This window comes from Stegostoma tigrinum, chromosome 28 (assembly GCF_030684315.1).
Source record: "Stegostoma tigrinum isolate sSteTig4 chromosome 28, sSteTig4.hap1, whole genome shotgun sequence".
NCBI lineage: Eukaryota > Metazoa > Chordata > Chondrichthyes > Orectolobiformes > Stegostomatidae > Stegostoma > Stegostoma tigrinum.
In genome coordinates, this window is record NC_081381.1 from 32,010,375 (window position 1) to 32,028,340 (window position 17,966).

Below are 17,966 nucleotides of genomic sequence, written 5' to 3' on the forward strand. Positions count from 1 at the left end.
AAAGCAAGGACTGGAACACCACAGAAAATTATTTTGAATTCCAATATTATTTTAAATTTGTTCTGTCCAATTGAGTGAAAGCCTCTGAACTTTTGACAAAATTATATTTATGTAGAAAGCAAATCCTCTTAGCTGAGTGCTTAGCCCAAGTGGCATTCTTCAAATGAGTGCAGATGATGTGTGCTGCCAGATTTAGCAATCTGTAGAAGGTGAGACACATGTTTGAGTTAGCCTCTTCTTGACTATCATGTACAGACCAAGAATCAAATCTGAAATCTTTATTTCACTACTGGACCAAGGAGTGGAATTCCTCTTTGAACTAACATAGAGAGTTTGAAGTGACCCCTTGGCACATTCCTGCTGTTTCTTCTAAAAATTAATTTCAAACAGCATGAATTTGTTCAAAAAGATTACACTTTAATGTATATTTCTTTAATTAACAGGGAAGATCGAAGGGGATCATATCATGAATATCCTGCAGATCGTGCTTACTTTGATGCGGTTAGAGGACCAGCTGCTGTATTTCCTGAAGATCCTCGAAGGGATTATCGTGCAAGAAGTAGAGATTTTTATGCTGAGTGGGATCCTTACCAAGGTGATTATTATGATCCTCGTTATTATGAAGATCCACGGGAATATAGAGACTATAGAGATCCGTATGAACAGGACATAAGGGAGTACAGTTACAGACAGCGAGAAAGGGAAAGAGAGAGAGAACGCTATGAATCTGATCGAGAACGCGATCATGAAAGACGAACTTGTGAACGAAGCCAAAGCCCAACGCACTCAAGAAGAGCTCAGAGTTGTAGTGCTTCGCCAGCACAGTCTGAGAGGCATCAAAGTGATAGTGTGGATTCTGAACGCAGGATATACAGTCGATCATCGGACCGTAGTGGTAGCTGTAGCTCACTATCGCCTCCACGATATGATAAAGCAGATAAACCAGAGAAAATCCGACCAGATCGTTATGAGAAAAATGAGAAGGAGAAAGAGCGGCTGTTTGAACCTGAAAGGGCTGAAAAAAGAACACAAAGAAAGGACAAGACTGAGAAATTGGAAAGAACAAAGAAAATTGAAAAATCTGAGGTGGAGAAATTGGATAAGAAAGACAAAATGGAGAAACTGAAAATACGAAAGGTGAAACCTCCATCTCCGAGTTCCCTGTCTTCTGAAACGGACCATGAAGTAGATAGGGATCTAAATCCTGATGGTGTAAAGGGCAAAACAAAGCAAGGAAAAGATAAAGCAGAGAAAGAAGGAACTTCAAAAAATCGTTTGGATTTAATTCCTTGTGTGGTGTTAACTCGTGTAAAGGAGAGAGAGACAAAAATGATTGAGGCCTTGGTTGTAGAGAAACCAAGAGGAAAACCAGAGAGTGACACTGTCAAATCTCCATCTGCAGAACAGAATAAAGTGCAGTTAACTCGACTTGACCAGTCAAAAACTGAGCTATCAAAGTTGGAACCTTCCAGGCCAAAGGTGCCAAAAGAGAAATTGCTTGCCAGCCAAATAGAGGTTGTGGATAAGGAAGTGAAAACTAAGCACAAAAAGAACCTGAAATCCGAACCATGCCCTGAAGCACCAAACACAATAGATATTGACAAACTGGAGGCTAGGAAAAGACGCTTTGCAGATCCAACTTTAAGAACAGATAGGCAAAAATTAGACGTAAAACGCGGCAGTCAAGAGGAAGAGGAACTCCGGCTAGGCCTAAGAAAACAACCTGAACTGGCTGCTTGGAGAGAAATGCCTACAGTAGGCAAAGAAGGAGATTTGGACCGAAGACCTTTGCGGAAAGAATTACTCAAAAGGGAGCACAGAAAAGTCAAGCAAGAAAAACTAACTTCAGCATTTAGCCCCAGAGAAGGACAGGAGTCTGCTAGCATTTCCACGGGGATTAGCTTGCGACCTAGCACAGAAGCACAGTCGAGATTAAGTGAGCCATCTGAAGAACCAGTAGATACTCAAGAAATTGGATTAAAGAAACTGAATATAACGAAGCCTCCAAATAAGGGAGTTGTGCAGCCATTGCCCCCACATCTGGATGAGGTGCCAGGGGAAGGAGAGATTAAAAGAGAGGAACGGAAGAGAAAGTACAGTGGTACCTCTGAGGACACAAATGATCACAAGTCCGCCCATGAAAAATTACAAACCACTGATGCAGATGAGAAACTTGGGATTGATATTGATTACACTCAAAGTTATAGGAAACAGATGGAACAGAACCGCAGACTTAAACAGCAACAGGAAATGGAAATGGCAAAATCTGAAAAATACAGCAGCCCCAGGAAAGAAAATACAGATGAATTTGAAAGGAGGAGTTTGGTCCATGAAGTGGGGAAGCCACCTCAGGATGTCACGGATGACTCCCCTCCAGTTAAACGGAGAAAAACTGATCAATTTGACTTCGAAACTAGCATGAAACGAGAAAGAAATTACAGAAGTTCTCGTCAGCTGAGTGAAGATTCTGAGAAAACTGCCCTTTCCCCTGGATTTCGACACATCCTTTCTTATCAGGATGAGGATGATAATGATTCTCTCCATCAGGCATTGCTAGTGAAAGAACCAAAGGATTCTCCAAAACTAGACTCCACTTTTCAGAATCCTGTTAGAGAAGAACCTTTAAAATGCAATGCTCATGAGTCAAATAAGCGAGAACAAATGCTGGATTTGGCTAGGTTTAAAATAACGTCCCAGAGCTCAGAAGAGGAGGCACCTCGTTGGGAAACACGTCTAAAACTAGACACAAGTAGGCCTGATGTTAGCTTTCCTAATAGCATCATAAAACGTGATGGCATTCGGAAACGTTCTGTACGTGAGCTTGAACCGGGTGAGGTACCATCTGATTCTGATGAGGATAATGAACATAAATCTCATTCACCTAAAGCTTCAACATCTTTTGAAAGCTCTAGATTACCTTTATTCCTGCGAAATAGGGAAGATAGATTATCAGATTTAAAGCTGTCAAGTTCACTAGAAAGAAATAAATTCTACTCATTTGCACTTGACAAGACCATTACCCCTGACACCAAGGCTTTACTTGAAAGGGCAAAATCGCTCTCTTCATCCCGAGAAGAAAATTGGTCATTCTTAGATCGGGATTCGAGGTTTGCCAGCTTCAGGAAGGACAAAGATAAGGAAAAGGTTGAATCAGCACCAAGGCCAATCCCTTCTTGGTACATGAAAAAGAAAAAAATTAGAACGGATTCTGAAGGCAAAATAGATGAAAAGAAGGAAGATCATAAGGAAGATGAACAGGAGAGGCAAGAGTTATTTGCTTCCCGATTCCTGCATAGCTCAATCTTTGAGCAGGATTCAAAACGCTTACAGCATCTTGAAAGGAAAGAAGACGATGTGGATGTAATTTCTGGTAGGTTATTTGGAAGACAGGGATCTGTTGATGGCTCCAGTAATACCCCAGATCTTGTACAAGAGCCTGTAGTCTTGTTTCACAGTCGGTTTATTGAATTGACACGTATGCAACAGAAGGAGAAAGAAAAGGATCAGAAACCAAAAGAACTTGAGCGAAGGGAAATTGAGAAAGATGTTCAACATAAAACAATAGAGTCTGTATCTGAATTGAAAGAATCAGATTTGAAAAATACTTCACCTCTTTTGAGGACTGTAATCCCACCACCACCACCACCACCACCTCTTAGCACGGGTTTTCAGGCACTGCCTTCTGAACAGCAAGAAACAGTTAAGAATAAAACAGCAAATGAAATATTGGTGACAGAAAGTGTAGTATCTAACTCGGGAGAGAATCATTCCGAATCTGCACCTGCTGCTGATGCACCTAAACCAGTCATTGTTAATGTGAGCCCCTGTGAAGAAATTGAACCTGTTGTTGTAAACAAGCAGTTAGAAGCAAATGTTATTTCAGATGCAGTGACTTCTGAACAGGAATCAATAGTTAGAGAGCATCCCTCTTATTTGGATACCAAACCACCAACTCCAGGGGGAAATGGCATACAAGAAATCTGCACCAATGCTGAACCTAAAGTACCAGAGATCAATGTAGATTCCTCTAAACCTATCCCAAAAGAGGTAGTGCCAGAAGAGCACAAAGATAATAAGAGTCCTCCTATTGGTGTTGAATTGGATATCAACAAGAAAGAGGAGCATTTGGGAATCCGTCCACAGATTTCTGACAATGAAATGGATACTGAGCCTTCTGTAGTTTTAAAAGAGAAAAAGACGTCCAAAAATAAAAGAACAAAGACTCCACTTCAGGCCACCTCTGCAACCATTTCAGAAAAGCCGGTCACAAGAAAAAGTGAAAGGATTGACCGTGAAAAGCTTAAACGGTCATCATCACCTCGTGGTGATGCTCATAAACTTCAGGAGCAAAAATTAGAGGTAGAAAAGGTCTGCAAAAACACAGCAAAGTCTCCAAGTTCAGCCCCTGAATCAGAAACCTCTGAGCCAAGTCTTCCTTTAGGTAGAACAAGACGCAGAAATGTGCGGTCGGTTTATGCCACAATTGATGATGGCCCATCCTTAATTAAAGACTCCACAGATACATTGCGTTCAACCAGGAAAAGGGTAGAGAAAGAAATTCAGGAGTCACCAAATGTACAAACCCCTCCACGACGAGGAAGACCTCCAAAATCCCGTCGTAGACCAGGTGAAGAAGCGTCATGCTTTAAAGCTGATCAGGTAAAACAAGAAGCTGAGGAAACAGAATCTAAAGATGGTACTGAAAGCACAAAACCTGTTGAAGGGTGGAAGTCACCCCGATCACAGAAAGTTGCACTTGGTCATTCTTCATCTGCTCCAAGTAGTCAGTTAGGGAAAAAAGGAGTTAAAACAGAATCAAGAACTGTTGAGGGTTGTGTTGATCGTTCAGATGATGCTGCAGAGCCCTTAATTGAGCAAAGTTCAACAGCTGAGAATATCAAAACCTTGGCTGAGGGAAATGAAACAGTAAGTGACCAAAAAGCTGACAAAAATGATGGTGCATTAGAGAAGTGTCCTTCAGCTAACAATTCTGGTGAGATAGTAGAGAAAAGATCTGTGGAGAAAGTATCGAAGTCAAAATGTGGCAGAGGGAGAAATGCAAAGGCTAGTGAAGACAAAATGTGTTTACGAAATTTGGAAATAAGACTTAGCACTGAAGAAGTAAAGGGTGTTCTTCACTCAGGTGATGGAGAAGTGACTAGGACAACAAAAAAGGACCCACTGAGAAATGACAGTCAGTCACCCGAACTAATTAAAGAAGAAGTGGGTGATGCCTTTTTAGGACCTCCCAAATCACCAGAGAAAGAAATAGGAAAACTTGAGTGTTCACCAGAAGCTGTGCAACGAGCTAAACAGATAGAACTTGAAAGAGCAGTGGAGAATATAGCAAAATTAACCGAAATCCCAACTGTACATCCTTACAAAGAGACGACAGATGAGCCAGATGTTAGATCAGAGGAAGAAGTGGAAAAGCCTGCCCATCAGGCTAGTGAAACTGAGCTTGCAGCAGCTATTGACTCCATTATTGCTGATGAATCAGCAGAACCAGATAGCTTCCCATCTGCTCCAAGATACCCTCCTGAACAAACTGTGGCAGGTGTCTCTGAAGATCAAATGGTACTTCCTACACCAACAGACACTTTGCAGCCTGAAGCTGATCAGGATATTGTGAATATTTTAGAGCCAACTGCAGATGTTGGTGCCCCAGGCCCATTGTTGGTAAAGGGTCAACCTTCAAACCGTTTGATATCAAAGATCCCAGCTTCGGGTCGTTTGCTCTCTAAAGCCACAGTTTCTGGCCGCTCCGTTTCTAAATCTCCTGTTTCAGCAGAAAATGTGGTTACAGAAGTTCCCTCTTCAGTTGAAAGCATTGTTTCTGAAGTTCCCACCTCAACAGCCAATATAATTTCGAAAGTTCCTACCTCAGCAGACAGCATAGTTCCTGAAAACTCTACATTAGTTGATACCCCTTTAGCAGATTGTGTCATATCTAAAGCTCCAGTCCCATTGGAAAGTATGATTGCTAAGGTTTCTGCATCAGTGGAGAGCGTAATATCTAAAGCTCCTGGCTCAGCGGAGAGTGTGATTTCCAAAGCTCCAGTCTCAGCCGAGAGTGTGATTTCCAAAGCTCCAGTCTCAGCCGAGAGTGTGATTTCCAAAGCTCCAGTCTCAGCCGAGAGTGTGATTTCTAAAGCTCCAGTCTCCACAGAGAGCATAGTTTCTGAAACTCCCATTTCAATACAAGGTGTTGTTTCCTCAGCTCAGTCCTTAGACACTTCAGCTTTGAAAACTCTCGCTACGGACAGTCACTCAACAGTTTCAGTCAGTTCAGTCTCCAGATCTCCTTTATCGACCACAGTGGCTGAGGCAAAAAGTCCTGATGTATGTTTTCCGCGATCTGAAAATATCTCCCAGAAAACAGAGAATCTTCCATTGCCAGAACCTGCTGAAGTCCCACGGACCCCAAGTCGTAGAGGCCGTTCAAAACCTAGAATGACAAGGCGTAACAGGAGAGGGAGCACTAGCAGAAAGGGAGAGTTAGCAGATGGTAACAGTTCTGAACCCGAACCAGTGCCTGTTTCTGTTGATGTTAAACAAAACAGTGTTACAACTGAAACTATTTTAGAAAAATGTACAAAAAAATCAGTGGTAGAACCTCTTTCTGTTTCCAAGAGTGAAACAGACAACCTGACTAAATTAGAAGAGAGTAAACTTGGTGGTATGAAACCTTCTGAATTAGATAAGGATTCAGCAACTGAAGCTATTTCACCACATGATACATTGCATTTGTCAGCCTGTCATGATGATAACAGAGGTCCTTCCATTCTTAAACTAAAGCAACATTCAGAGTTTGCACATGAAGCTCAGCCAAAACAAAGCATGTCAAGAGTAGCTATTAATGCTTTCCCTACCACAACTACTGCAAAGATTTCAGTAACTCCTACACCTGCCTTGGGAACTGCGCATATTAGTTCTGGAGTTGTGCCAGACTGGATGTCAAGGCACGAGGCATCTCGTGCTTGTTCTACACCCCCTCCCGCTGCTCCTCCCCCGGATACCAAAGCATCTGACCTTGACACCAACTCTAGTACATTGAGGAAAATTCTCATGGAGCCAAAATACGTGTCAGCTACTGGTGTTCCAACCACATTTGTAACTACAGCAATAAATGAGCCGTTGACTTCAGTTCGGACAGAAGAAGCCTTCCCTTCAAGTGAAACTAGCAAACTGGTATTGGATGAAAAGACTGTAGTTCCACCTAACAGTGCTGGCGGGCAACAAATGGCAGAGATGCCAGTGTTTAATGAGAAAGAAAAGCATGCTAGTTCTTTGATATCACCCAAAGTTACTTCTGTCATAAGCAGAATACCACCAAGTTTAGATCAAGAGGAAGTGGCAAAGGTTACAGCAAACAGCCGAGGCCTGGCCAGCCTTCCGTCTCAGACACCAAGTCTCCCAACTGTGTCACTGACCAAACAAAAATATAGATCAAACTTAACTGAAAATAGCAGGTACAAGCTTGGAACAGTGGCATTCATTGGGGATGAGTCTCGGCAGGTGGATAATCTTGCATTAAACCAGGGATCAAGCCCCCGATTGAGAGTAAATACCTCTGAAGGGGTGGTGGTGTTGAGTTACTCTGGCCAGAAAACAGAAGGCCCTCAAAGAATAAGTGCTCCAATCAGCCAGATTCCACCTGCTAGTGCAGTAGATATAGAATTTCAACAATCTGTGTCCAAGTCACAAGCCAAACCAGAGCCAGTTTCACAATCACAGCCTGTTTCAAAGGGTTCACAAACTCCATCAGGTTATAGCAATGTGATTGGCACTCATTCCTCAAGCATACTTGTCGGACATGGTGGTCCCCAGTCTTACAACTCGTCACCCGTCATTTCAAGTATTAAACAAGAGCATCAAATCCATGAGAAAGCCGAATCAGCTACACATTCGGGTACGCTGTCAACTTCTCAGCCAGGAGCAGTTAAGATTGTCTACAATCCTCTACCGAATATTGTATCTACTAACAAGAAAGTTGGAGAGCCAGTTGTTCCCAAAATTGAAGCTGTTAAAGTAACACAGCAGTCAACCTTGAGTCCAGGACTCAGCCCTCACCATGCTGCTATGCCAAGTAAGCTGCAATCGGACACTAATCACATCAGTTCTGGGCGTGGCACCCCAACAGAACGAGGTCTGCCTCTGCCAGTTTCCATTAAACAGGAACCCCATTCTCCACGCACATCTGTTCATTCCCCTTCTCCATTTCCCAAAGTATGTCAGCCAAGTAGCACCTCGACAACTTCCCAATCAATGAATGCTAATATGGTTCTAAATGCTGGTCTCACTATGACACAATTTGTTCCAAGTGTCCATTTGCCAGAGCAATCGGTCATTATGCCTCCTCATAGTGTGACACAGACTCAGGTGGTCTCCTTAGGGCATCTTTCTCAGGGTGAAGTAAGAATGAATGCTCCTTCAGTACCAGGTATTCCATTTGGCATAAGGCCTGAGACTCATCACCCCTCCCCTAGGGCTGTCCTGCAACCTCAAATGGAACTTCGCTCACAGCGATCAAACACACCACAGTCAACAGTTATCAGGGACTTGTGTATGCCTCCGATATCCAACCAGCATCAGCCTGATGAAGAATTACTACATTATCACGGACTTAGAAGAGGATCAGCTCCCTTACAGCCAGATGTCCTTGTGATGCAGCCAGACTACAGAATTCATCCTGGAGGTTTGCGACTGGACCAATATAATGTGCCCCAGGAGATGTTACTGCGTGACGTTCGGATGATGTACCCACCCATGACAGCTGTAGGTGATGTCCACGGTGAGGCCAGACAAGCCAGGACTCCTGATGGATCGGTTAAAACTCCTCCCACTAGTAAAACCCCTCAACCAGCTAAAGAGGCCCCTAAAACATCTGAAGTGAAATTGGCAAAGTCACCTCACAATGAAGCCCGATTGATCAATGTACCCCCTGGAATGCCCATGTCTCAATCTGTAATGGTCTCACATGGTGTTCAACTCATGCACCAAGTCCCTAGTTCCTTCCATGATTATCCACGTGTGTATCAAGATCCACGGAACTTCCACCACTCTCACCTTGGTCATCCAACATTTGGAGGAATGAATCTACCATCACGCAGCATGACTCCTCAGGTAAATCTGAGATTTTTGCTTCCATAAAATTTTTTTTTCGGATGTCATTCTTATTTGTGATGCTTTTTTTGGGAGGGAAGAATGCCATATAACATCTGAGATGAATACATAAGAATAAAAACTGTGTTTCTAGTTCTCATAGTGCTCCCTGTTCCCAGTGACAAGTTGTAAAGTCAGCCCAATTTTGGGACTTTGCCATTATCACTTTTTTTGTCAAATTTTAAGATGACATGTGACTTCCCGTGCCTCATTTTACTTCAGGATTATAGAACTGTAAAATACATGGAGTCCATTTGGCTCCTTGTGCCAGTTTCAGTTCTTTAGATAAGGCAATTCAATTAGTCCCAGTCCTCTGCTGGTGCACCATAGCATGGCATTTCTCCCCTTCTGAGTATCTATCCAATTTCCATCTGAATTTACTTCTGTTACCATTTCAAACAGTGCATTAGTCTATTGTAACTGAAGGCCCTCATCCCTGATACAATTCAGGTAAATCTACATCCTGCACTGATGCCTTGATGGCTTTCCTAAAGTTTAATGCCCAGAATTGGACCTGATACTCAAGCTGTGCCTCCTCCAATAATTTAAAATTTTAGCATAATTTTTATAATTTTTATATTCCATTCCTATTCATGCTGTTCCTTCAACTACCTGCTGTTACATCTGGAAGCTTCTCCCCTTCCCTAGATCAAAATCGTTGACCATTCTAATTCTCATCCACCCCAGCAACATCCCCAAAAAACACATGTTTTGTAATCCAGCTGTAATGCAGCACCATCTCCATGACCTCGCTATTGTCTCTAATTTTATCTCACTCCTTGACTGAAATCCAGTGTTGGATGACCAGAGATAATCTACCAATGAATTAATAGCAAGATTGACCCATTGTCTTTGATCCCTGCCACTGGTTCTTTCCATTTTTCTAAGCCATTGCTTACAGTAAAGCCAGATTGCCAGCAGCCAAGGTGACCTTTTCTGACCTTGAGTTGAGCTTTCAAGGGTACATTCTCTCCATCATCGACTGAAATCTTCTCCCATCCTCATCTGTCTCTACATCTGCCACAGATCTGCTAAAACTCTCTTTTCATAGAATCATAGAATGATTAAAAGCACAGAAGGAGGCAATTTAGCTGTTGTCTCACGCTGGTTCTGTCAAGGCCAACTCAAGTAGTCCTCATCCTTCCTCTTGTAGCATGTAGATGTTTTCAGATAATTATTAGATTCTCTTTTGAAACCAACAGTTGACATTGCCTCCGCAATGCTCTCAGGAAGTGTATTCCAGATCCTAATCACTCATACACGTTTTTCCGCATGTAATGATTTTTTTCACTGTTTACCCCAAATTGGCTCCCTGGCAGTGTGTCTTGCTACCAATAGAAACATTTTTAATCCAATTGTGCAGACACCACGTTAGTTTGAATGTCTTTATCAAATCACTCAGTGATTATATTTTTTTTCCCTTGCAGGAGAACAACCTCAGTTTCTTCAGTTTATCCATGTAACTGAGATCTCTCTTCTCCAGAGCCAAAATTTTCCTAAATCTTTTCTGCATACTTTCTTCCCAAGGTGCAGTGCCTTTTCCATAGCTAACATACATCTTGTACTATGAAATCAGTCCCCTAGATATTGCTCTACCAAGACATCGTACATTCAACTCACCTCATTCCCCACAACCGGTTCTAGCAGTTTCTGTCTTCTCATTTAGTCAAAAATGCACTGATCTTTTTAAATTTTAATTTGATTTATTATTGTCAGGTATGGAGATACAATGAATGTTTTGTTTTGTGTGCTAACCAGACAAATCATACCTCAACTACATTAGGGTAATAGAACAGTATGCAGAATATAGTGTCACCGCTACAGAGAAGGTGCAGAAAACAAAACAACTCTAATATATGAGACATCCATTCCAAATAGCAGAGAAGAAGCTATTCTTGAATCCGTGGGTGTGTGTTTTCAAACTTTTGTATCTTCTGCCTGATGGATGAGTTTGTAACCAGGGTAGGAGGGGTCTTGGATTATTTGGCTGCTTTCCCAAAGCAGTGGGAAGTGCAGACAGAGTCAGAGGAAGAAAGGCTGGTTTTCATGACAGATTGAGCTACACTCTCAACTTTCTGAAAATTCTTGCGCTGTTGAGCAGAACAGCTATCATAGCAAGCTGTGATGCATCCAGATACGTTGCTTTCTATGGTGCATCTATAAAAATTGGTAAAAGTCATTGTGGACATGTCAAATTTCCTTAGTCTCTGAGGAATTGGAGGCATTGTTGTGCTTTCTTGACTGTAGCATCGATCTGGTTGGACTCGGGCAGATCTTTGGTGATATTTACTCCTGGGAACTTGAAGGTCTTGACCACTTATACCTCAGCACCATTTTTTTACAGACAAGGGCATGTCCCCCAATCCACTTCTTGAAGTCAGTGAGCAGCTGTTTTGTTTTTCTGGCATTGAGTGAGAGATTGTTGTCTTTACACCATGCCACTAACTCTTTATCTCTTTCCTGTACTCAGTCTCATCAATGTTGGAGATCCGATCCACTGAGGTGGTGTCATGAGCAAATTTGTAAATGGAATTGCAACTGAAATTTAGTCACACACTTGAGTGTATAAGGAGTATAGTAAGGGAGTATGCCGCCTGAAGGGCACTGGTGTTGAGGAGGTGTTGTCACCTGTTCTTACGGATTGCAGTCTGCAAATCTGGAAGTCGAGGATCTAGGTATAGTGGAGGGAACAGGGTTCTAGGCCTTCGGAGTTTGGAGACGAATTTGGTTGGAATTGTGGTGTTGAAGGCAGAGCTAAAATCAGTAAATAGGAGTCTGACGTAGATGTCATTGTTATCCACATGTTCCAGGGATGAGTGTAGGACTAGGGAGATGGTGGCCTGCCATGGACTTATTGCAGAGGTCTGGCAGACTATAGTGGATCAAGGCTGTTGCGAGGCTGGAGTTGATGTGCGCCATTACTAACTTTTCGAAGCACTTCAGAGCCACTGGGCATTGTCATTAAGGCACGTTGCCTGATGTTTCTCTGACACCAGGATGATAGTGGTCTTCTTGAAGCAGGTAAAAACTTCACATCATAGTAAAGGGAGATTAAAGATGTCTGCAAATACCCCTGGTTGGCCTGTGCGGGATTTGAGTTCACAGCCAGGGACTGTATCGGGCCAGTTGCTTTCTGTGGGTTCACTCCGATGCCTGTGGTGGTGACTGAGGGTACAGGTGCGCCAGGGGCTATTGGGGCAGGTGACATCAATTTGCCGATCTTCTGTTCAAAATGAGCATAGAATACGTTGAGCTCATCAGAGAGGGATACATTGTTGTCAGCGATTCTACTCGACCTTTTTTTGTAGCCTGTTATATCATGTAGGCCTTGTCTATATGATTAGTCTGGGGGTCTAGTTTATATGGTATCAATGTGGACTTCACAAGCTTCAAAATCTCCCCTACCCCTACCCCTACCACATCCCAAAACCAGCCCAGCTCGTCCCTGCCTCCCTAACCTGTCCTTCCTCCCACCTCAAGCCCCACCCCCATCTCCTACCTACTAACCTCATCCTGCCCCTTGACCTGTCCATCCTCCCTGGGCTGAAATACCTCCTCCCTACCTCCCCACGTACACTCACCTTTACTGGCTCCATCCCTGCCTCTTTGACCTGCCTGTCTCCTCTCCACCTATCTTCTCCTCTATCCATCTTCTATCCACCTCCCCCTCTTTCCCTATTTATTTCAGAATCCCCTTCCCCTCCCCCATTTCTGAAGAAGAGTCTAGGCCCGAAACATCAGCCTTCCTGCTCTAATGCTGCTTGGCCTGCAGTGTTCATCCAGCTCTACACCTTGTTATCTCTGTATCCATAGGATACTTGTTTGAGTGTCTAGCTGTTTGTAATTTTATTTATGCTGATTCCGTTATTTATGACGGAGCATTGCTAATCTACTAATATTGAAGCTTTACCTTCAATATAAACAAACTCTGTCTTCAACAGTTAAGACTTAAAATAGTTCGAGACTCCCTCTTGGCGTTGAACCTTTATTCTCCAGCATATAGATAGATATATGCTCACAGTTTTGAAGGAAGGCTCAAAAGCAACAAAATGGCTTCTCAAAGCATAGATTATGCCATCTCCTACATTTCTCTCTTTCAAAATCTAGACGTTTCCTTCTGCCACATCCCTACTCCACCACCACCGAGCTATGTCAATTAAGGTGATAACATGTTGGGAGCCATTGAAATAACAATGTAACAGAATACCATCTAATCATATTGGTTTATTGGAAACCTCTGAAGGAATTCTCTGTGAAAGTTTCAATTAAGAATGCAATTCTGTTTTTTCTCATATATTATGTTAAATTATTACCTTGTTTCTATCAATGGCTTCAACCAAAATGTTCCAAAATATCTTTGGTGTAGAACCCAGTTCTCAACATAAGGCCTCCGAACCGGTAAGTCCAAAAAGACCAGATTCCAGATGATGGTCTGGGCAAAAATTGTGAAATTAGTAGAATTCTCGTTGCAGTTTAGTTCCAAACATTTTTCAGATTGAATAGGACCTTCAAATCATAGACTTAAACAACCTTAACACTATATAATGCTGATGTGGGAGTGTGTTGGATACAGGAATATTTTCAGTGCTCTGTGTAAAACTGTTTATTATTTAATAGGGCATTTCAGAAGGGGAACATGTACACCCTGGCCAGAGAAGTAAAACTCCACAAATATCCCAAGATACTAAGGGATCTGCAGCTTCTGAGCATCCTCATCACGTCTCTATCACCAGGCTCCCAGGGCAGATGGAATTGCACTCGCCTCACCTACAACATCTACAGAGAGAGAGGGTACAGCCAGAAGCTAATCTAACTTCTTATCCTTCTCCAACTGGAGTATCTATGCCAATCAAGCATGAACTATCCTCACCGCACCAGCCCCTAACTCCAAAACAACCATCTTTTATCGCGACACAATCCTCAACACCAGGAACAGCCCCGTCACCTGTGATATCCAGGTCAGACCCTCAAACCACTGGAAAGCAGGAGCCACAGCCACCATCAGGTTCACAGAGACCTGTGGACATGGTTCAGCTTCTCACAGTAAGCAGCAAATCTATTATGTCAAAAAGACCTAGCTTTGACTTTAAAATATTTAATTGAAAAGTTAATTTTAGATTGTATACACCCAAAAGTTTTCAAAGCATTTGTTTAGTGTTGAGTTTGAATATAGAGTTCAGCATAAATGTTATAAGCATCAATCTGTTTTTTCTGGTATAATTGCTCCCTTTATTTTTATGATGGTTTTGCTTCTTACATGCGCCACTTTGTTTCAGACTTCAGTATTGATTTCTTATTTTGTATGTTTATTTTCTAAAACTGTTTATTCCTTTAACTTGCAATTGCAATAGAGGAATAAACCACTTTTACATTAAACTTCCTTGAAACATTGATTCTAGCTGAAGTGAGTAATTTACCATGAAGGACCAAATTACTGCAGATGCTGGAATCTGAGCTGTAAACAAAAAATGCTGGCAATCATAGGTGAGACAGCATCCATAGAGAGAAAGTAGGCTAACATTTCAAGTCAAGATGACTCTCCATCAGAGCCTGATTGAAGTGTGGACGGGACAGCATCTATGCAATTGGTGGGGGCGTGCAGGGGAATTGAAGGGAAGCATGGTTGATGCTTCAGATTAAGTGATCGGAATGTGAGAAAGGCAGAACAACGGTATGTCTAACTGCCACACTGGATAGAACAGATAGCTCCAGTGGGATGGTGGAAAGGGTGAGAGAGTGACATAGAATGTAACAATCAAAATTCAAAGAAAGGGAAAGAATGAGTTCACAATTTGAAGGTGTCAAACTTAATACTGAGGTCAGAAGGTTATAAATTGCCTAGTTTGAAGGTGAGATGTTGATGTTCCAGTTTGTGCTGTGATTCACTGCAGCATGCCAAGGACAGGTGCGTATTGCGAACAAGATGCTTTGTTAACATAACTGGCTGTGGGAAGGTTGGGGTCTCACGTGCGCGTGGACTGGAGGTGTTCCGCAGAGCGGTCACCCAGTCTTTGTTTGGTTTCTGCAATGTAGAGTAGGCCACATTGGGTGCAGCAAATACAGTACACAAGACTGGAGGAGGTACAGGTGAAAGGCCTTTACTGCAAGAAATCAGACTAAGCACCTGTTCTCATTTCACTCGTTTCTCATACACCTTGTGTAAATATCAAATGCTGTTCATATGCATGATTTCTCACTTCGTTCAGGAACGATCTGACTTGGCAAGAGGGTCTGCTTGGACGGTACAGAAATGCTGAGGAGTAAAAGACTAAGCTTGATTCACTTTTATCCATTTTAGAAGTACCCAATTGTGTGGCAGGGGCTGTTGGCTCTGAAGAATGACACAGCAGCAGTGCAACTCCATTTTGTGTCCGGCAACAATGTGCTGGCACATCGGTCACTTCCAGCACCTGAAGGTGGGCCTCCTCTCAGAATTGCTCAGCGCATGCGGCTGGAGGCAACGCAGCTAGAAGGTGTAGCACGTAGAATGACGGTAAGTGACTTGATTTGGGGTAGTATGTACTCAAAAGCTGTGAATGTTTTGTCATCTTAGAAGTGTCTTTCAACATGACTATAATTGGGGCAGCTGCAGGGTAAATAATTGTTGGAATAAAGGTTTTTTTTCACTTTCTAGGTGGAAACTGATTATTGCTTATTGTTGGCTTTACCATGTGGTCGTGATCAGGAAGATGTAGTGAGTCAGACAGAGTCATTGAAGGCTGGCTTTATTAGCTATCTACAACTAAAGCAAGCTGCTGGAATAATCAACGTTCCAAATCCTGGCTCAAATCAGGTACATGATCAACCATAAATTCAACAGCATGATTTCTAACACCATGTCGCAGAACAGAAGATTAGCGCACTCGTCCAATGAGTGACACTCTTAGTATCGAAAGCAGTACACAAAAGTACCAATTTGAATTAATTTCACCGCAGTGACCGGAGATACCTTGATGTTCCCAACCACCGAAGAGAGCTTGGAATGCAGCCAAGTTGTATCAGGAATGTAAATCCTTTCCAATTGACTGTAGGAACAGGCTATTTTCACCTTTGTAATAGATGCTGAAAATGCTACTGTGTGCCCAGGCAGACAATTCATAATCAGCAAAGCAGGAGAGTTTCTTATTCATTCTCCAATTATGCCATCTTCCCAGTTAACTGTATTTCAGAAGAGGAATCTGGTCAGTTTTAAAATTGTGGACACTGATTTGATTCAAAGGGGAGGCATTCATTTTTCTTAAGCTTACCAGCAAGTGCTTGAATGATGCTGTTATTTGCAGACCCACAATTAATTAAAATTAAATTTTTGTTAATAAGCCCGTTTGTGCATTTCAAAATGAAATGTTATTTGAGATTCATTAAGAATTAGTTTGCATGTTGGAGTGTAACATCATTTGTATTAGTTATTCTTTAGAAAACCTTCAGGTTTATTTTGGTGGCTCCACCCACTGATCTTGTGCATTTTCTGTTTTACAGCCTGCTTATGTTCTTCAAATATTCCCACCCTGTGAATTCTCTGAAAGTCACCTGTCCCGTTTAGCCCCAGATTTGCTGGCCAGCATCTCCAACATCTCCCCTCATCTAATGATCGTCATTGCTTCAGTGTGAGCATTTGGTTCGCTCTCGTTTTTAATCTTGGACTCCGTTACACTGCCAACTGCCAATCTTCTTCCAAGCAAGGCCCGACTTGGACAATGGGCAGCTACGTGTTTACAATGTTTCCGGCCCTGGGCGAACTGGTGGTTCCAGTGGCAGAATGGAAACCCCTCTTGTAATCCTGCACTCTCGGCGATTCCTGTTTATGTGAATTGGGATTACCATTGCACTATATTAGTGACTTGGTGACTGTATGGCAGTAGATTGCTATGGATCTTATCATGGTAGCATCCTGGACCCCCTCTGATGGACTTGAAGGCAGGACCTCGGAATCCCTACCTGTTTCAGCAGGGCTAGAGTTGGGATGCTTTTCAACCCCCACCATCAGTTATAATGATCAACTTTTTCGTTTTGTAAATCTCCCTTCTTTGAGAAGGAATCAAATGGGCTGATTGCTAAGAGAAGAGGGATGAACAGTTTAAACTGAAAAAGTGAATAAAGCTGATGGAAAATGCTGAATCCTTGGAACCATGAATTCAAACTTTACTGAGATGAAAAGAAACATACAATTTTACCTGTGCCAAAATGCATTTTCAGAGAAATCTTATTTTCATATGCGGACTTTTGTACTTTCATTCATTCTTAAGTGCGCTTCACTACTCCCTAACGCTGCCCTTCAAGATGTGAGAGTATTTTATGCTTGTCAGGACATCTCCTTGGTCTCATTAATTTATAAATTTTTTCCACAGTCCTTTCTTTTTTTAATTCTTTTGTTGTTTGGAGCAATCGAAGTCTGATTTAAGCCCATGCGGTGAAAAGTGGTCTCCAATATGCAGCAAAAACTGGTACTGAGTAAACAAGCCCCCCTACTCCTAATCGGGTGGGGATGCAAGGGGACTGGTACTCCCAAGAAAACAGGGGCTGTGCTGTCTGAGCCAGCCGTGAACGCTGTAACTACCTACTGGCAGCAAACAGTCTCCTTGTACTTTTTAATGGCGTTTGTACATAGTACTTTTGAAATTCTGTGCTTTGGTCTGATCTGATTAACTTGTGTAAAAAAGAAAGAAACCCCAACCCCACACAGACTTGAACCGTGTTACACAGTGCTGTAAATATTTGTAAAACTCAAAACAATTCTTTCATGGTAATGTTGAAGGCACTTATAATTTTGATACACAGAATAAAAATCTTAGCACATTACAGAA

General features: G+C 42.3%; 1 protein-coding gene across 7 annotated transcripts in view; it reads left to right on the forward strand.

Moving 5' to 3' along the window:
- The window catches only part of spen (spen family transcriptional repressor), a 97,615-nt gene extending 79,649 nt beyond the window's left edge, over positions 1-17,966 (forward strand). For all 7 annotated transcript variants that reach the window (XM_048561148.2, XM_048561151.2, XM_048561150.2 and 4 more), the window contains 5 exons: positions 444-9,126; positions 13,783-14,208; positions 15,464-15,658; positions 15,800-15,958; positions 16,642-17,966. In XM_048561148.2, coding sequence (XP_048417105.2) covers positions 444-9,126; positions 13,783-14,208; positions 15,464-15,658; positions 15,800-15,958; positions 16,642-16,773 — 9,595 coding nt within the window. In that variant the 3' untranslated portion in view covers positions 16,774-17,966. The remainder of the gene's footprint in view (positions 1-443; positions 9,127-13,782; positions 14,209-15,463; positions 15,659-15,799; positions 15,959-16,641) is intronic.